The 26,477-nt window shown below is 43.8% G+C and overlaps 1 protein-coding gene across 2 annotated transcripts; it reads right to left on the bottom strand.

The window, feature by feature from the left end:
- Positions 1-14,872: 14,872 nt before the first annotated feature.
- LOC103696848 (stearoyl-[acyl-carrier-protein] 9-desaturase, chloroplastic-like) lies at positions 14,873-17,269 on the bottom strand. Of its 2 annotated transcripts, none has more exons than XM_039126942.2 (3): positions 17,112-17,269; positions 16,032-16,539; positions 14,873-15,571 (listed from the first exon to the last, which is right to left on the bottom strand). In XM_039126942.2, exons 1-3 carry the CDS (start codon positions 17,234-17,236, stop codon positions 15,008-15,010), a joined length of 1,197 nt encoding a protein of 398 aa, XP_038982870.2. In that variant the 5' UTR covers positions 17,237-17,269; the 3' UTR covers positions 14,873-15,007. The 2 variants fall into 2 exon arrangements, with proteins under 2 accessions (XP_038982870.2, XP_038982871.2); XM_039126943.2 differs by having other exon boundaries at positions 17,116-17,241.
- Between the last annotated feature and the right edge of the window lie 9,208 nt (positions 17,270-26,477).

Genomic DNA, 26,477 nt, shown 5'->3' with positions numbered 1-26,477 from the left:
GTGACCTTCCGTCACTGAATTAGAAATTCAGGTAGTCCGGTACCAAAGTACAATGAGTTGCTTGCTAGTCACAAGTTGCGGTCTCAGGTCAGAGGGCCAAACTTATACCCATATCCACTCGGAACATCTCTTGACAGTAGAGCGTTCCGGAATTGGTCACGTTCAGTGAAATGTACTCCTACACTTCACGTGTGTGGCATACCAGTGTCTCCACACTCCTTGGTTAAAAGGACAACCAACGTATATGTCACACAACGACCTAATCTTGATAATGTTGTCGTCCTTGTAACAACATATCATTTGGTCGCGAACTAGTTTAAGGACTCGAAGATAAATCCTCCTTTATCATTAATAAGTCCTAAGGACTTCATCATATAAGAGTTCATTTGAAGATGTAAAATGATGAATAATGCCAAATAATACTTTATTAATTTGTCAATTCATTTACAAAATTCAATCATCAATATGCTGACGATTGACATTTAGGATATAATTCCCAACAACTCCCAGGATCCTGTGCGAGATCCCGTTCATCACAAATGAACGTATTTTAAAATCATCGTTCGTAGATAGATTAGGATTAAATACTTTTACATAATATTAGGAAGATCAGATCTTCACCTTGTGCGGGTAGATATTCACCGTAATCTGATGATCGTGGTATTTGTTGGAAGGTTCACTTGAAGCCGCACACGCGTCCGGTCTCTACGGATATCCACACGAGGCAGAGGACCAATCCAAACTCTCTAATCTCCCCGGGGTGCTAGCTCCCTTGCAGGGATATGTTTTGATGGCTGAAATTCTCTCTTTTGAATCAACTCTTGATTGCCTTAGAGAGGAGGAAGAAGGATAGATCAAAAGGAAGAAGGCAAAACCCCTTTGCAGTCTTTTCCTTTTTCTTTTCTTTTGGAACCAAAGAAGAGAGGGAGGAAGGGCTGCATGCCTCCTTCCTTTTCTTTGCTTGCTGGTGGCTGAAACCCAAGAGGGAGAGATGGGTTCACGGCACAAAAGGGAGGAGAAAAATCCCACGTACTTCCAAAGGAGGGGATTGTCAAGCGGGCCCAAGAGAGAAAAGATGGGTCACCTGCCACCTATCTTTCTTCTCCTTTTTTTTTTTTTTTGCAGCTCCAAGGAGGCTGAAGGGAGGGGGTTCACGGCTGGATCATTGGAGAGAAGGAGAGAATACGGCACATAAGGAATATCATAAGAGGGGGGGCCTCTCCTTTTTTATTCTTAGCCCTAGCGCATGAGCTCCTAACTTTTAGGAGCTCATGTTTATCTTGAAGGCCAAAGGGGAGGGGCGTACGCCCCTCCTCCTTTTCTTCACGTAATTTTCAAAGGGAGGGGCGTACCCCTCCCTCTTCTCTCCTCTTCCCACACGCCCCACTTAATCAAATTAAGTGGGGTGGGGCCTCTTCATTGGGTGTCTAACTATAGTAGTCCAATCCTCTTCTAAAGAGGATTAGGTGAACCCAACCTAATCCCTATGAGTCCTAATCTAATTAGGAGTCATCTTAATCTATTAGACTAAAATTAATTATGACTTAATAAAATCCTAATCCAATTAGGACTCATTCAATTCTAGTCCTAATCCAATTAGGACTTTAGAAATCCTACTCCAAGTAGGACTCTAATTTAATTTGAAATTCTAATCCAATTAGGATTCTTAGAATCCTACTCCAAGTAGGACTCGTGTCTAATATGATTAAGTCCAATTAATTAAATCCAATTAATTAAATTACAGTCAAATTACAATTATTCCTTCTTCAACTCACTAACTCTTAGTGGGTTTACCAATTATCAATCAAATTGATAATTATAAATTATTTGTGATTCCAAATCATAATTCAAACATCGGATCGGTCAATACCTCTAATGTGTGTGATTTCATAGGTTCTATTCTGTCTAGTAGTGAGATATATTGCGATCTCTATCACAATATCATTGAAAATACTTCTCAATGGGTTGGAACAATTCCAACTCAACTCACCAGGGATCATCGACCATCAAGATGGTCCCTGTGAGTCTCACCATCCACCAGTGACACCTAGCAGCATGTAGTGGCTACCCAGCAGAATGAAATGATGAACCCCTAGGTGCAGTTATCATATGATACAGTCCTTCTATCGTGGATCCCTGCAGGACGGAGGTCATGGATAACTCGTCAAACCCCATCGTCTGTCATATGTCAAGATTTATTCGACTTAAGTTCGTGAGTGGAAAACTCCTTTTCCACTGTACATACTACCCCGGCCGAGGATTTACGAACTCAGTCTCATAAATCATATAGGATCTCTCCTAATCTATCAAGGTCGATAGATTCCATCTAGGTGCATACCCTACTCCTACAGTGAGCCTACTGCAGCCAATCTACACTACAAGGACCCATATGGCTAGAGACCATGTATACGTGCAGTCAAATTGCAATAACCTCACTGTGAATAGCCGAAGCACCGCAGGTCAAAGGACTAGTCACACTACTGCAATATCAAGCAAGTCACTGACGAGTGGATAGACATCCAAGTGACTTCTTGTCTTGGTCACGCTCAGTACCCTTGTTCTCTAATAAGCACCTGCACTATCACTTCAGTGTCCCTACACTGTGGACTCGAGTCTCATCCATCCATAAGAAAAGCGATCCGTGCACTGATCTCATCAGATCGATCATCGTCCTTCTGATGATCCATCGATCAGGAGCAATTCAGGAATTAATCACCAATGACACATGCCTCAAATTCTCAACTCTTGAGAATATGCGTCATCATCTTATTAATTCCTTGGGCGATTCATGGACACATAAGAACATGAATGATAAGAATGCCCAACTTAATAAATTCATAATTAGGTCAAGTACAAATTTATGTCCTAGAATATAATAATGCGTCAGCCAAATTGGCTTCTAGGGCATACTTCTAACAATCTCCCACTTGCACTAAAGCCAATCAGCCATAAACCTAAAGCCCCATCTTCTCAAGATATGCTTCAGTTTTCTGCTGACTTAGCTGCTTAGTGAATGGGTCCACCACATTTTCTGTGGAGTCTCCTCTCTGATCCTCTACTTATTTCTTTACGAGGGAGTCGCTTATCAAGGTTAAACCGCTGTTTCATGTGCTTAGACTTCTGGTGAGATCTTTGGCTTCTTAGCTAGTGCTATGGTGCCTATGTTATCGCATTAGAGTGTTATGGCATCTGATGACATTACACCTAACTCTGCAATGAACTTCTTAAACCAGAAGGTTTCCACTACACCCTTAGAGAAGGCTTAACATTCAGCTTCTAAGGTAGAATCTACAATGATCAGTTGTTTGAAACTCTTCCAATTTACTGAACCACCATTGCACATATTCTGATGTAGACTTTCTATCATCAATATGTGTGCATCCTTCTACCTTCAACTCTGATCTTCTCCCAAAGACCAAGAACACGTCCTTAGTTCTTCTCAAGTACTTAAGACTGTTCTTCACAGCTATCCAGTGCTTCTTGCCTGGATTTGACTGATACATGATCGTGACACTCACAACATGTACTATATCAAGTCACGTATATAGCATGGTATACAGGAGGCTCCCTATAGCCGAAGCATAAGGGATCTTGCTGATCCGATGAATCTCTTCAGATGTGTTGGGGCACTTCTTCTTGGAGAGATTTATCCCATGCCTAAGGGGTAATAATCTCCTTTTAGAGGTTTTTCATGCCGAACCTCTTCAGCACTCTCTCTATGTACATATTCTGTGATAGGACAAGCATCCTCTTAGATCTATCTCTATAGACCTTAATTCCCAAAATATAGGATGCTTTCCTAAGGTCTATCATGGAGAATTCCTTAGACAATCAAACCTTGACCTAAGTCAGCATGGGAATATTATTCCCAATTTGAAGGATATCATCCACCTTGACCTAAGCCCTCCCACTAACCTTCTTATAAACACATGGTTCTTCCTCGTTCTTGATGAAATCAAACGATTTGATTACATCGTTGAAACGAGTGTTCCAACTCCAAGATACTTGCTTTTGTCCATGGATGGACCTTTGCAGCTTACATACTTTGTGATCACCATCACAATATCATGATATGCTGCAACAGCAAACAATATTCGAATGTACTTCAACAATGCTACAGGTGAAAAGTATCCTTATAATCAGTGCCTTTGCACTAACTATAACCTTTCGCCACTAGTCTTGCATATATATATATATATATATATAGGGCGCAGGCTTGTAGACGCATCAACTTGCACTTATATGGACACTTTCTAAGCTAAGGACAATCTCTCAAGTATATGTTAATAATTAGGATCTGTTTTTCTTTTCTTTGTTGGTACCTCTCCAGAAAATGTGCTATGTTGCACTAAGTTGCTTTAATACAAATATATATATATATATATATATATATATATATATATATATATATATATATATATATATATATTCTTGTAATATTATTTATCCAATTCACCACTTTTTCATAAGCTCTGGACTTTTGTGTTTATTTTTTAATGATTATATCTTTTTCAAATGCTACTAATACCTTTAGGTTGGCATTTTTGAAATCGATCATGATCTCAATGCTCGGATATTTGATAAATACCACGGAGATATATATGTGATATCTTAATATACATATCAAAACCCAAGTTGATTTCGAAATTTAAACAATTAGCAAAGCTTTGGGCCGGATTATACATATCAATCTTTCCTTTTTACACTATTTATCCAAAGTAAATTTAAATAGTTCTAATGTGGTTGTTTATATATATGTCGTCATCCAGACGTATATCATTTCGTAAGACTGTAGCATTTTTTTTTATAATTATTTTTCTCCACCAAGTATTCTGCATAGCTGATTTGCGAGCCTTCTATAACCAAAAAAAAAAAAAAGAAAAAAAAAAGAGAGGAAGAGTTTGAATGAAAATAAAAGAAGCCAGTGCTCTCTCTTGTCACTTCGTCCTTCAGTTCCCTCTCAGAAAGAGGCACGAATCCATTGAACCAGGCCTAAGAAACTTGTCGCCTGAAAATGACAAAACTAACCACGTCAATCACGTCATGGCCCTACACATTATGTGGGCTCTACAGTCATCGGCTCAAAGCTAATGACCCTAATTGCCCCCTTCCTTCACCCTTCCACTCTTTAAAAAGCTCACCACCACACCCCACCTCGCCACACCAAAACCACACGCAAATGGCAGCTCACCCGGCCGGTACCTGCACATTCCGATCATCGGCTGCTCGTAAGGTGGCCGACGACACCGTGGTTTCCGTCGATGCCTCCGCCTTCCTCCTGCCTCACCACCGGAATTCACAAGATCATGCATTCGTCCAAGCCAAGGCTCGGAAGCACGAGTGTTCGATTCGATGCTTGAAGAGAGTGAAGCTGTTGCTGGCCAGAGATTAATTGTTCGCCTGCATCATACCTTGTTAACAAGGCAAAGGAGCTTCGGAGCCGGTATTTTGGCCATGAGGCTGGGGCTGAATCAGAGGTTGGGAATGCATTGATGGGCATGGAACCATATTTGTCTATTCCGGTTGTGGTGCCAGTTACTTCCAATATTGTGGTTTAGAAATAGATGTCAAAGGTGATCATTATCCTTGAATCCTTTCATACATGAGCTCTTGGATAGGTGAATATGAATGGAATCTTGTGATCTGCTTAATGCCTGCACATCACTAAGTACCTCCCAAAACTCTCCAAATGTTAGCAGCAGTTTGATCGAGCTCAACTTGCTGCAACACAATTGTGAGCATGATAGTAACAGATCTCAAATGTTAGAACCTTTGATCTTGGCATTTTTATAAATCTCACTTTAAGCCAGACAATGCTCGACTTTGAGTTGATTGTTTTTTTTTTTTTTTTTTTTGAACAATTGCCCAAGAGTTTAATTATCTTTGTTATAGTTATCGTGAGTGATATGGCTCGGATTTGCTGCATGTTAAAATCACGCTAGCCCACTCAGCTGACCAATGGCTAGGTGCACTACAAAAGAAAGGATATCTTCCGGCTCTACCGACGCTTTTAAGCGTCGGCGAAGTTCCAGCCCACGCACCCCAAAGCGTGGGTCAGACGTCGAGCAGGTGGGCGTGGGTCCGATTTTTGCCGACGCTAAGAGTAAGCGTCGGCAAAAACATAGCTTTCCCGACGCTAATAAAAGCGTCGCTAAAAGACTGAAAGCTGACGCTTATAAGCGTCGCTAAAAGTCGGTTTTGAACGACGCTTTTTAGCGACGCTTAAAAGCGTCGCTAAAGGACCCAAAGCCGACGCTTATAAACGTCGGCGTTAGCCACCTGTTTTTTTTAAAAAAAAACAGAGTAACACTAATTGCCTCAGCCTCTGTTGCCGAGGCTTCAACCAAATATTCCACACCTTTGCTCAGTCTCCTGCGCCAAAATCAATCCTAAGTCAAATATAACTTGAGGAAAATTATGTTACGTGAACAATAGCGACTCTAAGTAAATTTAGACAGCATTTGAACTAGTCCTGGCACTGGGTGTGCCGAGACTGGTTCGCATGTAACTTGAGGTTTATGGAATGTGAGAACTTGGGGAAAAAAGATATTTGTGGAAAAAGGCTCTTTCAAGAGAGGAACAGCAAGCATCCAAATCTGGAAACCCTGCTGTTGGCAAAACTGGAGGTGGGCTTGGAGTAGCGGTGGGGACGGCGAAGGGGGATTTCCCGCTACCTCCGGATCTCGGTGCCGGTGTCGTTCTTCTGTTGGGTTGGCGGTGGCAGATCGAAGGTGGAGGCAGGGGAGGCTTCGATTCGGACCGGAACCTGTTGCTGCAGCGGCACCGGATTTGGGGAATGAACAGCTGCCATCTGGTGATGAACCGGAGCCGGTGCCGGAGTGGAGATCTTGGCTGAGTCAGATCGGGCGTCGAGAGAGGCCGTGTGGAGGGTAGCGTTGTGGTACCAGATGCGGAAGTAGATGGACATGGCCTTGGAGGAGGGGATGATGGAGTACCTACTGCGCTCCTGAATGGTCTCGAAGGCGAGGCGGCCGACAAGGAGGCGGATGACGTTGTTCTGGGCGAAGAGGTCCAGACGAGCGGGGTGGTTGGCGGCGAGCTCGGCGGCGGCCGCCTGGGCGCTCATCGGCCCCCCTTCTTGAGGAGCTTGGTGAGGGCAGAGCAGACGCCGGCGTGAAGCAGGCTGTGGACGCCCTCCGGGTCGCGGCCGAGAAGGCCGAGGGCGCGGGCAGCGTTCTCCTAACCGTCGGCCCGACCCTCCTTGACGAGGCGGAGGAGGTGCCCCACGCCGTCCTCCTTGATGATGAGCTTGGTGGTAGTGGAGGTTGTCGCGGGCCAGGGAGGCGAGGTCGGCAGCGGAGCAGGGGCAGCAGCGTGGGATCTCAAGACGGGTTGCGGCGGACGGTGCGGGCCATGGTCGATGCGGCTCGGGCAATCCGGCAGTTCCGGCCGGCCGGGTCGTGGGACTCGGGCTCGCGGATCGCGTGACATGGGTGCTCAGGGATGATGATCGGAGCTCGGAAAGCGAGATGGGGAGGCGATCGGAGCTCGGGGACGCCGATCGGAGCTCGGGAAGCGAGATAGAGAGGCGATCGGAGCTCAGGGACCCTTTTGAATGAGAGGAGAGGAGACGAGACGAGACTTTTTAAGGCAGCTAGGGCATCAATCGAGAGGGTTGGAAAGGATTTGGCCTACGACGACGCTTATAAGCGTCGTCGTAGGTCCAGCTTACAGCGACGCTTAAAAAGCGTTGTCAATTCTAAAGATGTACCGACGCTTTTTAAAAGCGTCGGTAAAATTTAGCGCTGATCAAAACTATCCCGACGCTTTTCCCTAGCGTCGGAAAAAAAGCGTCGGAAAATCTACCTTTTCCTGTAGTGGTGTCATGTGGCATATAGAATCAATGGCCGAACAAGTCTCCGAGCGACTAGTGCAGATAGTACAGCATAGTGCAATCTCGATACTCGAGATAAGAAAGGATGCTGCCATCCAAAATGGTTGATAAGGAAAGAGCATAATAGCTCGTGTGGAGATTACACGGCCAGAATTGCGACGGACCCTCACTCTTCTCGTTATATAAACCATATTAATTAGAGGACTCCAGATATGGGATTTTTCACCTCGCTCTTACCTCATTACTCTTCTCAGATCTCTACTATTCATTCTTCAAACTTTGCCTGACTTAAGCATTTGAGGATCCCTCCCCAGACATGTTCCAGCAATCTCTGGTCGCTTCTCTTTGGTTGCAGGTTAGCTCTTATACCGTGCATCCCACTTCGGTCGAGTAATGCGGGCCGGTCTCCATCCGCCAGATCACCAACTCTTTCAAGTCGGATTTTGGGCGGCAATAGTGAGATTTAACTCCATAAGAGGTTTAACAGTATCTATCCATAATTAGCACAGATTTGTGGATCAATAGTGAGATTAATGTGGAACAATTGCAGAATGAGATGGATTTCTGTGGGATGAAAAGGAATGAAAACCAAACAACCATATAAAAAATATCAATGATGAATAATCATCTAAAGAAAACTATAAATTGATCGGGTTGCCTCCTTTGTTGCGCATCATTTAGGAGAGTTTTGCTGGGAGAGTCATGTGTCTACTCTCTCCCCTCTTAGTCGACTTCTTCTTTTTGATCTTTATAGATGTACTCACATATAGTATGAGTTACCATTGTATCCAAATATATATAAAGGAGAATTTAGAGATTTTTTAGCCAACCACTTTAGCTCAGCAGGCTGACCTCCTCTCCACCGGCAAGAAGTACGTACAAGGTTTTAAACATGTATGACGGTGGTGGCATGTCCAAGTGACATGTTTACACTATATATGCTCGCTTCTTCGGTTCTTTACTTTGAGCATATGAACTTTTGCAAAGAAGATATTATGGAGATATATTATCATTTTATAACTTGTGTAAAAAAAAAAATTGTAGCTTCACCTGACCTGCTCCATCCAATCTATCTAACTCTATCTGCCAGTTTTGCCCAGTGCTAAGGCAAGTATGGGGAAGATATGGATAATGGCCTATCCAATCCCCGTTGCCATCACTACCTTTCATCAAAATTGGATGAGAGAACCAGTTTCAATAGTAGGCCCCTCTAATCGATTAATTTCTCTCTCTAGCTAGTTAATTCACTACTAGTTTTGTAGTACTTATTGCCCCTTGCCAGTTGCCATCACTACCTTTCATCAAAATTGGATGAGAGAACCAGTTTCAATGGTAGGCACCTCTAATCTATTAATTTCTTTCTCTAGCTAGTTAATTCACTACTAGTTTTGTAGTACTTATTGCCCAGCAGAAACAACCATCTATAAAGGATCTTCATTAGGGCAATCAATGGGCTATAGGAACCCCAAGCAGCTTGTCCAATTTCGTGCTTAGCCCTCTAAGCTATTATTTTCATGCTATTATTATTCCCTTTTTCATTGAATACGGGAGGGTGGTGTCAGGGACTTGCAAACATGAAAAGAATAAACTCTACGTAAATTCCTCCCAACAAAGGATTCTAGCAAGCTTCTTGATAAACTAAAAGAATCTTTTTCTATTGCAAAGAGATAATCAATAAACAAAAAAGATCAACCATATTGTTGATAACCACCTAAAAGGGCTATTCTTTGGGACCTTCCAGATCTCTTATTTGTGATGGTTAATTGCTTTCTGATGGCCCGTATAAGGGGACACTCTGCACAAGCAATTCGGAGAATCATTGAGGAGTACTGTAGGGCTTCCGGGCAACAGGTGAACCTGGCCAAGTCAGCTATTTGCTTCAGCCTAAGGACCAAGCCACGGCTGAAGGAAACTATCATAGATATTCTGGGGGTGGGCGAGTAGGAGGGCACCATGAGATATTTCGGAGTCCTTATTGCTGGGCGGCATCTTCATAGGGGGGATTGTTTAGTTGTGGAGATGAATATCATGCACATGTTGGAGGGATGGCAGGCGAGTGCTCTTTCTATGATGCATAGAGTCACACTGGTCCGATTAGTTTTGAGCTTGATCCCTGTCTTTTTGCTGTTCAACACCTTCGTATAGCTGGCACTGCTAAGGACATTGGAGCAGTTGTTTTAGAGCTTCATCTAGGGCAGGCGAGAGAGAGACGACAGCATCCACCTGCTTACTTGGGATGTGATCTGTCAGTCGACTAGTAGTGGGGGGCTGGGCATTCACTCTTTACTACTAGGCGAGAGATCTTGGCGACTAGGCATGCAGTCATGTACCTCTTGGAGCCCGAGAGTCTTTGGTGTCCACTGATGAGGGCCAGGTATGGGGATCTAGTTGCTTGGTTTGTCTTCTGCACCGAGCACCACTACTCCTTTATTTGGAGGAAGATCTGTGCCCGTGCCCCAACGGTGCTCCCTTCGATCAGTTGGACAATTGAGGATGGACAGGCTATTGATGCCATGGAGGAGAGATGTATGTTGGAGCTGTCGCTTGGCCACTGACCTACCATGTTTGACCTAGGTTCCCTTGCAGGCTGCAGACTTTGCGATCTGATTATCCCTATGGAGAGCAGATGGGACGAGGACCGTGTTTGTCGTGTCTTCGGGGAGTTGCTTGCCAAGAGGGTTTGGGCGACTTCGATACCCACTAGAAAGACCACAGATAGGAGGATATGGAGAGCAACTAGGAGGTCGAAGGTTAGAGCCCAAGACCTACAAGACATGGTTTGCGTTAGGTCGACTCGCAGGATGGAGAAGACTGGATCTGGAGGATGCACGTCCACCCTCGTGTCACCCTTTTCATCTGAAGGTGGCATTGGGATGCTTGCCGACTAGGGGTGTACTGACGAGGAGGGAGGTGCGAGTGATCTTAGCTTGCGAGTGATGCTCCAGCGTGGAGGAGTCCATTAGTCATGTCCTCTTTGGTTGCTTTTGGCGCTTCAAATTTGGAGATGCATCATGGCACTACAGCAAAAACAATATTTTCCGACGCTTTTTTTGGCTTTCACCGACGCTAAAAAGCGTCTCTAAAATTCTTCCCGACGCACCCTCAAGCGTGGCAACCTCGTCGGCTATGCGAGCGTGGAAATGGATTTTTGCGACGCCCAGTGTTGCGTCGGCATTAGATGACGCTTTAAAGCGTCGCGACGCTCAAAACCATCCCGTAGGCGAAGATGTGGATAGCTAGCAGCGAGCTCGGCGGCAGCGGCGGCCCAGGCGGCGGTGGCGGCCTGGGCGATGGGGGAGCAGCCCGTATACAGCGACATCACGGTCTACAGGGAGGAGTGTAGACCGCGATATCGCGGTCCTCTGCTGAGGCAACGAGCTCGGCAGCGGCGGCGAGAATGGAGGAGAAGGTGGCGATGCAGACGCCGGAGTTGGAAACAAAGGAGAAATTCTCATATTTGTCGCTCCTGAGTGGCTTCCTTTCTTTCTCCTTTTATTCCGATCGATCCGCCGATGTGGGACTAACTTGATGGCCGTCTATCCGCGGCCTCCTTCTTGACATCACTCTGCTTCCCTTGCTGGAATCCGACGGTGCTGAAAGGTGGGAAGGGAAATTTGGCTTCCGACGATGCTTATAAGCGTCATCGGAAGCCAAATTTCCCTTCCCTTCCTCGAATTACGAAAACACCCTATTTTCTTCTTCTTCCCTCACCCCCGACGGGCTCCACACCCTCCGCCGACCTCTCCGCCGACCTCCCCCACTGGCTCCACACCCTCACCCCCGACGAACGCCACTTCACCTCTCCCATCCTCGCCTTCTTCGTCGCCTTCGACAGCACCGTCCTCGCCTTCTTCGCCGCCTCCGACAGCAGCCTCCTCGAGAACCTCACCTCCCGTCCATGCCCTGGAGAAGCTCGGAAACGGTTCCGACGACGCTTATAAGCGTCGTCAACTTCCGACGCTATAAACACCCGTCGGCAGTTTTTTACGATTTTGCATATTTTGCCGACGCTTGTTGCTAGCGTCGGCAAATAAAAGTCGGAAATTTAATATTTTTACGTAGTGTGGCCTCATTGCAGACTGTGACCTCGACTGTGTACATTCTAAGCTTGCTGAAAGAGTCCCAGCGTAAGCCTAGTATTGTAGAGTGGGATATCAGATGTGCCTACCTAGCATACCGTATATAGCTGGACAAAAATGCCTATATCCTTCAGGGTAGAAGAGTGCACCTGAGGATAGTAGTGACAGAGCTTTTCTCCATACAACTGAGGTCACCAGTTCTACTGTTGTGGTTTTACCTAAAGTGACCAGGGACATCTGGGGTTCCCTTTCTGCTCGAATAACATCCAAGACTGTTCTTGTTTTCTGGGAGTCCCCATCCCCTAGTTTTCTTAAGGTAAACCTTGATGGTAGCATCTCTCAAGATGGAAGCAGAGGAGGAGTGGGCTTCGTGATTAGAGATTAGGACTTCAGATTTATTGCTGTCGGGGGTCGGCACATTTTCGATGAGTCTGTCATTGCTGTAGAGTTGCGAGCTGCATGGGAGGTCATCACTCATGCTAGGCTGCGTGTAGGTGCAGATTATGTTCATCTTGAGGGTGATTCGGCCACGGTGATCGACCGGATTTAGGGCGAGCCTAGCCAGGTCGACTGACATCCATTGCTTTGAGACATTTGCAGGCTCGCAGGAGGGTTGGCCTCCTTTCGGGCCACCCACGTCTTTTGGAAGGTGAACAATACTGCTGATTGGGTAGTCTCCTATGTTGCATACCATTTAGGTGCTTTCCTCTATGAAAATATTGTATCCGCTCCTTTCTCCCTCTGTCATCTTCTTCTCTCTGATCTCTTTGGGTGTACTCATGCGCATCTAGTGTGAGTTGCTATTATACCAACATACTGCCATCCAGACTTGAATTGCCCTAATGACCCAAATTTCTTAGCCCAATTGGCCCAAAATGCTTTAGGGGACCCAAAAGACTCATCGAAAAAGATCCTAATAATGAATAATAACCTTAATACAAGTTTAAGCACAAAAGTACAATTAAGATTTGTATACCTAGTGGATCAATTTTAAACAACATTGTTGATAAATCAACTATAATATAATTTCTCTCAAGAAATCGTGCCTAGATTAGGCCATGTTCCGGCTCGAGCTTTTGGCTAGGCTTACGTGAGGTGTAGAATTGATCTCATCCTAGCCTAAAATTTAGGCAGACTTTATTTTTAGACCCAAGCCCAACCTAAAAAGTCCGGTGCTTGGTGCAAGATCCAATCCGAAGCTAGTTGATGTGGGGCCCATTCCAACACTAGCTACAAGTTCCTCAATCAACACCATACAATACCTTTGACTCCAAATCACATGCAAGCTAGACTTCTAACTTACAAATGGCATGGGTTTTCTCCACCGAGGAGAAGACTCATTCCACCTTTTGGATGTAATGAAGTTAACTTTCCACACTCTTTAGTGAAAGAGGTAGATCTCTCTCCCTATAAGTATGCCTTCCCGACATTTTCTGCCCTCGGTTCAGCTTTCCCCAGGCCGCCAGCCACAGTGCCAATTAAATTCAAAAAACTCCTCTTAAATGGCATCATTTATTAGAAGCAATGACAATTTAATTCACTTTGCTCAACCACCATTCATTACAAAAAAAATCAGGCATTGCTCACACTTTTTATTGCCTATACCGATGCTTATAAGTGTCCTTAGTTTTATTACCGATGCTTTATAAAGCATCGCAAAAGCGTCGGTTATGTGAGAGTGAAAGAAAAAAAAATTTGCAGACGCTTCTGAAAAATATCGCTAAAGGTCAATTTTTAGCAACACTTTTTGGCGATGCTTAAATGTGTCGGTCTTTTACTGAAATTTTTATAACAATGCTTTAAATTGTCGTTATAATTATTTTTTTGAAAAAAAAATTAAAAGATTTTTTTTTGGAAATGTATACACATTTTCTGCTGAACAGTTCTGCAAAGAAATTATCTGCTTCTTTACATATTAATGGAGCATACGCTGACTCATGAATTTAGATCTATGAGGTACCATTTGTAACAGAATTCTACAATACTTTTAAAAGTTAATCCGACTCTATTTAATTACATCCACTATCTCAATGAGAATCAATAGTGGCCGACAGTTCTGACTTCCATTTATAGGTTTCTAGTGAATGTTATCAGAAATTAACTATAAAAATACCACAAATTGCTCTCTAAAGGTCTAAGTAAACTTGAAGACTTGGCCGCAGGTTATATTAGAACTATTGAAGACAAGAAAAGCACTATAAGCTCAAAACACATCTAAGATCAAAGAAACAGATCATACTAGGTTTTAGCAAAAACCACATAAAAACAATTGGGTCTGAGTTGGAAAAGCTAAGCTTAAGGTAACAAAGTATATATTACATCTCAAGTTAAAGAGCAAGCATTACAATTTTTAGTCTGCAGCTTCAGCACTGTTTCATAGAGACAGTGAAACAGGAGGATAAAAGCTGAACATTGCACCACCAAAAAAAAACGTAGTACAATCTATTTTTTACTATAAAAAGTATCGGCAATAAAATTACCTATACTTATAAGTCTCTATATAGGGTCGAAAAAAGAAAAAAAAAATTTGTAGTGCTTCCGCGCTCTAGTCATGGAGGTAGGTCTCTCCCCCCATAAGTATGCCGTCCCGGCATTTTCTGCCCTCGGTTCAGCTTTCCCCGGGCCCTGCCCTCAGCTTGCCTCGGGCCCCAGCCACAGTGCCAATTAAATTCAAAAAACTCCTCTTAAATGGCATCACTTATTAGAAGCTATGACAATTTAATTCACTTGGCCCACCCACCATTCCATTGAATTCTGTCTACCAAACGCACCCACCACCATATTCAATGCTATCTTAGACGGTGGAAGAGCTTTTTGGTAGTCATGAAAGCTCTCTTCAGCAATGAAGGCTCTCTTGCACCCCATTTATTTCTGCTAAGGTTGTCTCCTTTGCCAGACCAAAACAAAGGAAAACAAAAATGAATATAAAACCCGAAGAGAGAGTGAGAGAGAGAAGAAATTTTTATTGCCCTTAATTAAGATACAGTCATACGCTGGGGCATGCCACACAACTACGTACTATTACAAGAAGCATGCAAGAAAGAAAGATGAGCCCTCAAGAGCACTGCTCAATCTACACCAGAACAGACCTGTTGAAGATCCAGCTAAAAGGAACCATGTGGGATTGCTTGACTTTCCTCTCCTGAGCTCTCTCGTCCATCCTCCTAATCCTCTGAGCAAGGCCGCACACGTAATCCTGCGCCCTTCTCCCCTCTCCCGACAAGCCTGTGAGTTCCTCCACATTCCATCTCTTCACAAAGAATTCCACTATGTCTCCATAATCCTTGGTTGTGTAAACACCAATCCTCTGGGCTACAGAGGAGTAGTGGTCGAACAGGTTGTCATCCTGGCCATCAAACATCAGAAGAGCAGGCATGGTGATTCTCTTTTTCATCATATCGCCGAGGGCCAACATGGTCGTGTCTGGATCGATCTCGAATAATTTTTCGATGATCTTGGTGTATGCCGCCTCGTGACGCTTCTCGTCTGCGGCGATCAGGCCGCATATTTTCGCCAGCAGTATGTCACCATGGTCTTTGGCATGCTTTGCTGTGTTCCCATGAGAGATGAAGGTTGCCCTTTCTTGGAAGGAAGTGTAGATAAAACCCCGATATGGGTCGTTCTCTGCAGGCAAAATCTAAGCAAAGAGGAAAAGAGGGTAACAGGTGAGAAACACATATATTATTGCAGAACAAATGAACTTATATATATATATCACCATGTCAAACCCATTAGAAACCAACCCTCGATCAAGCTGAGCCAACTTGGACCGAGTCCCGTCTGGTTGGTTTAAGTTGTCGTATCGAACAGTTGCTAGACATTCCTAAGTGGCACATAAAGTTGCAATTTAAAAGCATATTATTTCATCCCATCAATACACACTATCTACGTGTTGAATGGCATGTCAAGTATATGTATCTGAATTTTCTGATGCAACTATTCCTTATCTATCTATCTATATAGCCAGTTCATAATTTTTTGATTAGGTTAATCAGTCTGGGCTAGGATTCACTAGGCAGAAGTTGCACCCATCCTTGTTGAAGGCCAATATTGATACGTATACCAACTTCAGCTTGAAGCAAGATACTGAAACTTACCATCCCGGAGCCAATCAGGTACTGTATGGTCTTCTCTATCTGCCTCATATCCAGTCTCCCACTCAAGTAGAGATACTTGTTAAGGATATCTCCATGACGGTTCTCCTCGGCCGACCACTTCCTCGTCCACCTGGCCCACGAGCTCAGGCTGGACGCCGTCTCGTCTCGAACGCCGTCGAATGTGTTGATGACGCTTTGATACGTTGGCAGGGCCTCTTCGGTGATCATGTTGCCGACTAAGCACACGTAGTAGTCATCCGGGATCCCCGCTGCCCGGTCCCTCATCTCCTTCACACTGTCGAAGAAGCCTTCGGCTGAGGGATCCGGCAAGAAGTCCTGCGGTTGCCACGAGCTCTCGACGGGCTTCAGGAGTGTCAAGATGTTGTCTTCCACCCATTCCTCTAATGACTTGAAGATCTCCAGCTTTTCTGGATGCATGGAGTGAGTGACCTCCTTGATCTCTACTTTAAGGGTTCTCATCTGCTTCGCCATGTCATCGTTTATCTCCCTATCATGACAAAAAATAAGCCCATGCCTAATATGATGAATAGAAATAAAGGGAAGAATAGAGAAGAAAAGAAAATGCCATTGATGGATCCCTCATGGATCCATGTTGAAATCTAACATTAACATAAACGAACGCAGATGAAAATAATGAACAGCAATCGCAGCAAAAAAAAGGGAGAAAGACAACAATAATGATATAATCTCAGATATTTATCATTCGAGGGCCTGGTGGGGGTTGTGGGAAGGGATCTAGGAATTATTTATTAATCAAATGACCACACGTATGAAAAAAATAGTAGCGACATCTGCAGATGACATGTACTGGCCAATTAGTTCGGTGCATCATCACAATCATAACCATCTGATCTTGTCTTCACTATTCAAGACGAGCAAACGTTTACCACCTTTATTGTTCTAATCCTTCGCCAATCATTAATAAGACTACTACTCTTAGTCACTGCGAGATTTTTCTGTATAAAACCAGCAAAATCATGGAGGAAAGGAAATTGCAATAGAAACAAATGGTAAAATAAAAAGATCCTTTTTCAGATAATGAAAAATTAGTGAGCTAACCTACGCTTAGAAGGTGGGGAGAGGGTCATGAGGATCTTTGAATATTTTGTTTTGCGAGCGCCAAAACGCAGAGAGGAGGAGAAACAAGAAGGGTTATAGGGTGGGAAAGGGAGCCTCAGTGCCATCTTCTTTGAGCAGGAGGAGAAACGTAGATAAGGATGCCGCATAGCAATATGGTGCCTTATTTATAGAGGCCCTAGTGGGGTAGTTGGCACAGCCACGTAGAGAAGAGAGATTTAGAAATTGTTTGAAAGAAAAAAAAAAATCAAGTGGAAGCATGAAGGGGCCCGCATACTGCATGTCAATCCATCCTTGTCTTCTTTTTGACATGGCAAGTTGCTTATATTGACGCTAACCATATATTCATAGAGGGTATTAGGCTAGCTGACCACTTGGCCAAAAGAGCTAGAAAAGCCAAACAATATAAACTTTCGATGGCTGATTTCCTCTGTGATCTCACTGATTTTCATGATAAAAGGATAGAGAATAGCTTTAAGAAAAAGTAACAGCAATGGTGCCTCAGTTCAATTTAGTTATATTCTTAATTTAAGAGAACTAAGAATATGTAAAAAAAATCCTCCTAGCATACATATAGGTGGTATTTTTGGTATTATATGGCCATTGATCTTAGATTACCAAATATGCTACACATTAATACTCGGAAATCTTTAATTTCTGGACCATGATATACCAAATGTGATGGTCTTAGATCACTGGAGATCAAATTACCCTAGGATAAAGTATCTAGTGATCTTAGATTCCATGGTGATCCTATTTGGGTCAGCAAATGCCTCCTTTATGGTAGTGATGTGATTGTTTATGTTACTCAACTCCTGCTATATTTTTTTATGCAACTAGGGAAAGGAATCCTTCCCCCCAATTTAATAACTACAAAATAAAGAATACAAAAGACATGAGAATAAATAAGGCAATAGAACCTAAAGGGTTACAAAAGAATTACATTTGTCTTGAATTTTTGTCTTCCTCTTTCTAGAGCGTGACTTTTGCACCGCAGAGTTCTATATCACCGTAGATAGCCGCCACATCATCTATTTGGGAGACGGGCGACTCTCATTTATCCTAGGAGCATATCGAGGCACTGTATATTATATTTATAAAAAGTTCTTAAGATAAATGAGAGCCGCCGATCTTCGAGAAGGATGATGTGGTGGTTATCCATGATGGTATATCACTCTGCAATACAAAAGCCGCACCCTAGATTCCATTCCACAAAGATTAGTCCACAACTGAAAGTTAGGCAATGCTCTCGAAAGCATGGAACACATTAATGAGTTCTTTTGCAATAACATTCTAGAGTTTCTTTGTGACCACACCTACCAACCAAAAGTTAGTAATAGTTCACTACAACAATTGCCGACTCTATATTGCCGATGTTAGATAAAAGCGTCGGCGATTTTTTTTCTTGCGACAGTAACAAGGCAAAAAATAAAATGTTAATGATTCAAAAGCAATGATAGACTTTCTAAATTTAAAATATAATCCATTATACATGATGTACACTATTGAAAAAATAGAAACAAACATTCTTGTGGAGGCTAGTGAGTTACTAAATTGTGTCAAGTTTGCATTTGTCTGAGATAAATATTTTGGTCTCTTGATTCATTTAATATGCAAGTTTAAGACTTGAAGCCAAATATGACTTATTTATTGAATAAACAATGCAACTCCATATGTATAACATGTTTAATAAAACGGTTGATTTAGATGGGACTCTAGTTGGACACAGGTAAAGGATGAACTTGGAAGGGATGGAAAAAAAAGCTAGAGAAAGCACTATGTAGGAATGGGATGCTTTAATTTTCATGTGGCTCTGCGTTACTGTCGAACAGTTGGTGGACGAGCAATGGGTGACTGAAGTGGGAAAACAACAAGGGGATCTTCCAGCAGTGAGGACTAGTCATCTCCTAAGTGGGTAGAGGAGACCCCATCGTGGTCGAATGTGGTGCAAGGCCAGCCAAGGTAGGCCATTTGGGCTAGCCATAGGATCTCTGATGAGGAGCTTGAGAATCTTCAATGCTATTTTATGGATGTTCTAGAGCTATCGAAGGAGAGGATGGAGGCAATGACACAAGAGTGGGAGTCAGCGGCTGTGATTGCTTGAAGCCTTGGCTAGAGAGTATCGGCCGATTGGGTTGCTCGAGATCTCAAGGTAAGGGAAAAGCTTGAGAACGATGTGGAATCACTCTCCATAACAGAGGATCACTGCATCTTCTACTTCAAAAATGAAGAGCACCAGAATGCAACCTTGTCCAGCAGCCCATGGATGGTGGCAAGTTAGCTATTGGCAATGGAGGAGGCCACTCCCTTGGAGGCAGCCACGACCGAAGTTAGGGTGACCTTGAATCAATGGTTTGAAGGATCAAATTGGCCTTGGCCAGGGGATCAGTGGATCTAGATTTTTGGAACTACCACACGCTCTTCTTCAACAGAAGCATCCTCCTACTGGATTTCCTGGTTATTGGAGGTCTCTTGCTTTTCATGCCATCATGTCAAAGGGGGAGTTTTGGAAGAATGAACTCAAGGCGGGGCTCCAAATAGGACTAACTATCCGAACCCGCTTGCTTATCTTACACTAACTATTAAGTTAAGTAGTGGTTAAATTTGGAGGAGCCAGCAAGAAATTTTACGTTGGGCGAACGATTATCGAAGGCTAGCTCGGATGTTGGTGGTGCGCTTCAGCCTGTTAGCACCCCCCCTCCCAATGACGAAGCTCATATTTTGGAATTGTAGAGTTTTCGAGAAGCCCTCTTTCATGGGCTCCTTCATGAGGTTATGATAGTTAAACAACCTTAACGTGCATGTCATATTAAGGGCACGTCAATCTAGCAAGAATCTTCAGTGTGTCCATAAGTAGTTTCCATCCTCGTGGAGATTTTATATTGTAGAGTCCTAAGGTCTGTCTGGGGGTATTGTAGTGGCATGGAGATTAGGCTTTGCTACCTTTGATGTCTTTCATGGTTGTAATCAACAATTTGTTATCGTGATTTTTGAATGCAATAGGGATCCTTGGTTTTTGTCCGCAGTATATGCAAGCACGAACTATAGATAGTATCGCACTAGGGAGTTTTGGGAGTTCATTTTGGCTAATCGATCTCAAGTTTACTAAGGCCAAATTTACTTGGTGCAACAACTATTTGGAACAATCGAGAGTTTTGGATAGGATTGACAACAACTTTGCCACGATAGAGTGGATCTAATGCTTTTCGGACTATCATGTGCACCATTTGCCTTGCATTCCATCAGATCATTGTCTGATCCTAGTTAGTACTGATCCCTCACACCATATCACCGTCCCTTCCATTTTGAGAAGATCTGGCTATCTTATCTACAATCTAGGGATATTGTGCGAGGTGCTTCGGGGACTGCGATGCAGGGCAATGCTATATATCCTGTCACCCACAAATTAGAGTTAATCCAACATTGGATTCAAAAGTGGAACAGTGGAGGTGGGTAATATATTCAAGAGATTGGAGAAGATTGAAGCTTCTATTTTCTATCTCTAGTTGAAGGAGGAGCAATGTGGTAGACTATCCCTTGAGGTGTTGTGCTTAGAATAAAGCTATCCATATACCATTCTTTAATGCATCAATAAGAGGATCTATTACGATAGAAGTCTAAAGAGAGTAGATTAAAGAGGGAGACCGGATTACTAGATTCTTTCATCAATCCAAAATTATTAGGAGGTAGAGGAACAGAATTCGAAGCCTGAGGGATAATAGTGGTCAAATGATCGACAATGCTGATGCAATCAGTTAGAAGATTCTGCAATTCTTCAGATAGAGGTGGACTGCATAGCTTAGGTAAAGTGGGCATTCATTCATACTGATGCCTACTAATTAAGAGGCTCTGGTGGTCGGCGAATGCTACTTTTACTAGTCTGGTTTGGCCAAGGAAGTCTAAGATGCTACTTGGTCCTTGATGGAAGATAAAGCTCGAAGTCCAAATGCCTTCCCCCTTGCTTCTTCAAGAGGTATTGGACTATCATCCGCCACAAGGTAGTAGCACCTATCCAATGGTTCTTATGCACAACCTTGATGCTTAGAGCTTAGAAGAGGATCTTTATTACTCTAATTCTGAAAAGACAAGATGCCTCTGAGCCCAACGCTTACAAATCCATTAGCCTATGCACCACTCTATACAAGGTCATAGCAAAGATTATGGTGACTAGATTGAATATGATCCTACCTTGCCTTAATGGCCCTAAGTTGGTGGCTTCAGCATCTCTTATAATGACCTTATTGCTTAGGAGTTTATGAATGATCTTCAGAGAGCCCAATGACGCTGAAGCTAAATGGCAATCAAACTCGACATAGAGAGAGCCTATGACTGTATGATCTGGCATATTCTGATTCATTCCTTGGAGACTTTTGGATTTCATGAGGTATGGATTAGATGGATTCTCGAGTGTGTGCAAACTTCCTCCTTTGCTCTTTGGATCAAAGGCATGCCAATGGACTTCTTTGACTCCACAATTGGGCTTCAACAAGGTTGTCCTCTCTTACCTCATCTCTTTGTTATTTGTGCTGATGCCTTGTCCAGAGCGCACCTGGCTGCTTCTTTGACATAGGTCCTCGAGGCCTGCAAGCCACCTTCTACCTCTTATCCAATCTTGCACCTCTTTTTAGCCGATGTCTACGTACTCCTTGTCTGAGCCACGAGACAGAATGCATTGGCTATCTGGAGGATTATGGAGGCCTACTACACTGCATTAGGGAAGAAAATGAATCAATCCAAATCTGTTATCCATTTTAGCTCAAAAATCAATCAACTCTGAAACATCATCAAGCAATTCCTAAGAGTCGGAGAGTAGGATGGAGTCTGGAGCTATCTTAGAGTGCCCATTACGAGGGGACAATTACGAAGGACGGCATGCAGCACTATTGAGCAAAGTATTCGTCAACAGCTTGAGGGATGGCAGTTGAGATCAATATTTATAATCTATAGGGTCACTCTAGTGAGATCTATGCTCAGTTTTGTTTCAATCTACCTATTAACCAACACCATTTTTTCAAAGGCCCCATTGATGACATTGGAGCAGATGTTTAGAAATTTGCCCTCCGCCTCTCCTCTTTTTCTTGGGTCTATCACTTCCGCTCACTAATCTTTGTCTCCTTCGTGTCTGTTTTCCGGTGACTCAAATTCCAATAAGGTAGTCTTATTGGAAGGAGGGACTTACTGCTTGCTCCGAACGATCTAGACTAACGTCATCTAATCAAACTCATCCGGATTGTTCCAAATCAAGTCAAGTCCAATTTATCTCCCCTTTCTCTTCGCTCTTCCGGAATCGGTATAGAAATCTCTTTCTCGCTTCAGGTTGAAGAGGAGTCAGGTGGCTTCAGTCCTTCATTGGACAAAGGCTATAAGACTAGATCTTCTCATTTTCAAGAAGATCCCTGGAACAGTATTGGAACAGTGCACTAGTAGCCTAGGATGTGGCTTGGGCATCCACTCATTGCTGATGAGGAGAGAGGCTCTAGTGGCTAGGCATACTGATAGGTACTTGCTTGAGTTGGATAGGCTCTAGAGCTTTGTGATGAGGGCTTAGTATGGCATGTGGACCACAATTATAGACCTCTAAGTTGACTGACACTACTCTTTCATTTGGAGAGAGATATACACCCATGCTTCGGTGGTGTTGTCCAATATCAGATGGTTTGCTAGGGACAGATAGTCAATGGATTGATGGATGATATCTGGGTATATGAGCTGCCGTTGAGGTTGTGGCCTACTATGGTCAACTTGGAGAGAGCTGATGGACTAAAGATCTATGATTTGTTCCTTCAGAGAGAGAGGAGATGGAATGTTGCTGTTGTTTTGCGCACCTTCGGGGTGCAACTAGCTCAAAGTGTTCTTTTTGTGCCAATCAACAAGAATGGGGTTTCTGATAGAAGGATATGGAGGTCGACATGTAAGTCGAGAGTGAAAACTAGGGACCTTTGTAACTTGTACAAAGCTGAGCCCACATGGCTGATTGATGGAGATTGGATCTAGAAGCTCCGCGTTCACCCCCTATGTTGCCCTTTTCTTAGAAAATATTGCATGGGGTTATCTCCTGACTAAGGGCGTTTTGTATAGAAGAGGGTCAAGGCTCTCTCTTGCTTGTGATGCCTATCCTGATGAGGAGGAGTCCATGGCGCATATTTTATTTGGTGTCCAAGGGTGGCTTAGGTGTGGAGGTTTGCTAGGATCACCTTGATCTTTATTCAATCTACGACTCATGTTGAAGCTTTCCTTGTATTTCTGAAGGAAACCATGAGGAGACCAGCTACCATCCCATAAGGCCTTAGGACCACATATATCGCCTACCATATCTGGCTTAATAGGAATGCTCGGTTATTTGAGAACAGAAGGGAGCATCAAAGACTTGTTGAGGATAGGGCCTTTTTTCAAGCGATAGAGATCATTCAGTCACCCTCCATTGGAGAACCTATGATAGCAAGAGACACCTAGGATGTCAAAGCAAGAGACACATGGGACTCCTGTTCAGCTCTTGTAGTAATCCGGACGATCTTCATCTCTTGGGGGCCTTCATCTCTAAGCTTTCTTAAGATAAACTTTGATGGTAGTGTGACTGACGGTGGGGTTAGTGGAGGAGTAAGGTTTGTGATCAGAAGCCCTGAATCTAGACTTGTAATAGCAAGTGGTAGTCATATTTACGATGTCTCTATATCTAAAGTTGATCTGAGGGCTGCTTGGAAGGACATCCTAATGCGAGGCTCATCCTAGGAGTAGATCTCATTCACCTCGAAGGGGACTAAGCTATAGTGATCGGATGCATTCGAAGACAGTCTAAGATGGGTGACAGACATTCACTATTATAGGATATCCGTAGACTAGGCCTATTAACGAGCCAAGCTGAGCCGAGCCTGAGCCTGGGAGGCTTGGGCTCGGCTCGTTTCACAAAAGCTTAGGCTCGGGCTAGGTACCGAGCTCTATATTGGGCTCGAACTCGGGCTTGCTTGGCAAAGAAATTTCAATACAGAGCTCGATACCCTAGATGGAGAGGACGGTGAGGTTAGAAAGTCGGGGAGGTGGAGGAAGGAGGTGCCCTAGAGCGGAGGATCGGTGCTGGGGTCCTAGGAGAAATCCCAGGTGGGGAGAGCGAGGACGAGGAAGTGGTCGTGGCCACCGCATCGACCCCAGATGGTGGGGCGGTCACAGCGAAGGAAGTCGGCGAGGTCGCGGCCGTGGAGGGCGCTAGAGTTGAAAAGGGGCAGATGGTAGAGGAAAGGGAGGGCATCGAGGGCGGCATAGTACGGGGGTGAGGCAGGGGTACTCGAGGCGGCGACGGTGGAAGAAGGGCTCGAGCATGTGGTGGTCGGTGCGGTACCAGCTTCAAGAGCAGTTGTGGGTGAGGGGGCCGAGGCCGATGTTGGCGAGATAGGGATAGGGGCAGAAGTTTTCATCGTCGTAGAGGGGGAAGGCATTGTAGGATTGGAGGAGGTCGGTGTTGAACCACGGCGGGAGGTCGCGGATGTGGATCCACCGCCCTTCGCACTCCGTCTGCCGTTGTGCCTCTTCTTCCTTGACAACAGTGACTTCCTCCTCCTTTTCTACTAGTGGAAGGCTGCCGCTAGTTTTGGAGGTGGATTGGGATCAGGCTTGGCAGGGGACGAGGAGGAGAATAGAGAGTACGAGAGAGATGAGAATAAGAACGGAGGGGCGAGCCATGGACGCGAACAAGAGGGAAGGGCCTTGGCCCTTGGGTTGTAATCATTGGATGCAGGGTTTCAGGTTTCCAAGTAGTGAGATTCAGATTTGACAGCCCACGGTTCCGTCAGAGGCACGATCTTGACCGTCGGATCCCGAAGCTGCCCCCTCATTTGGTCGTGTAAGTCACGAGCTCTGTTTGGGCTCGTGAGCTGCTCAGGCTCAGGTTCGGATTTAAACGGGCCTCATTTTGAGCTCGGGCTCGGGCTCGTTGGCTCGTTTGACTAACGAGCCGAGCTTTTACTGGGCCAAGCCCGAGCCGAGCCCGAGCAGCTCGGTTCGTTAACAGGCCTATCGTAGACTAACAAAGGATTGCATTGTCTTCAATGCTACTTATGTGCATCGGAAGGCATATAGGGCAGTTGACTAGGTTGCTTCCTATATTGCGCGCACAGCATTCTGATGGCATTTTGTGGATCGGCTATGATTCTATCCCTCCTCCTTTCAATCATGTTTTATTTTTTGATTGTTTTGAATGTGCTCATACTATACTTATATGATCTATCTGCCTTATCAAAAAAAAAAAAAAAAACATAAGTGACAAAATTAACCAACTAACTAGTGTTAACCCACTAATCATGTTACTAACCTATATCCCATATAAAATTTCAAAAACTTTTACCTTTAACATGTTATTTGCATCCATTTATTAATTATGCTAGTGTAAAATTGAATCTAAATCTAGTTAATGCCAGAGACATATATCTCATAAAATCAGCCTATATGTCTTTGTATGATCTCACAGGAGTTTTGGGGGAAATTCAAAAGCAAATCTTTCACATGCATTAACATTTTCTTTGCATGTCCAGTCACAGAAAAGGAATAAAGGAAGGAATAAATCCAAAATTTTGTCACCAAATGGCAACTTAGATAAACCCAAGAGGCTATAGCACTCAATTAAGTTGCATCATTGCCTTCTATAGTACCTAATATATCAACTACATAATTTCCATTTCACATATGCTGAATATAACTTGAACAAAAGGATAAGTGAGAGCCTTACAGAACCTCTCCAACGAAATCAAACTCACTTAAATTTCGTTGTCCTTTTCAAGAGTTCGGGTTGTCTCTTTTCGCATGAAAGAATAGTTGATTTTCTTCCACGATGTCAATTATTGGACAACACCTTGCACAGATCTTATAGCATTCTAAACTTTTTTTTTCCATCCATCTGCATAGATCTTGAAGTGGCTATTGTGCAATCCAACAGTTGATATTGCGAACGAAGGTGAATCATTATTTCGCGCGAAATATACAACCCAAACCCCTTTTTTTCTCTCTCTCTCTTTAATGGTGAAAAGGAGAGCAAATTAAGTAGAAGAAGCATTTAAAATTCACCGTCAAACCCATGTAATGTACAATATATGGTTGGAACAACATTACCAATTGATCTATTGACCCTATGCTTGTCTCTCTAAAGACAACTATAGATTGGTTATGCTTTTCTTATTGAGAGTTCATGGTGAATTTCCAAGATTTCCATTGAGTACGTAGATCTCTCTCTCTCTCTCTCTCTCTCACACACACACACACACACACACACACACACACACAATCATGCCTCCAACCCGAGATCGCAAGCCGGAGGACGTGACAATCGCTGCATACTCATAGAAAACTTTTTCCACAAGCATG

The sequence above is a fragment of the Phoenix dactylifera genome, chromosome 6 (assembly GCF_051530095.1).
Source record: "Phoenix dactylifera cultivar Ajwa chromosome 6, Ajwa_hap1_PhDact_Kaust_v1.1, whole genome shotgun sequence".
In the NCBI taxonomy this organism is placed as follows: domain Eukaryota; kingdom Viridiplantae; phylum Streptophyta; class Magnoliopsida; order Arecales; family Arecaceae; genus Phoenix; species Phoenix dactylifera.
This window is presented reverse-complemented; position numbering and strand designations above follow the sequence as displayed.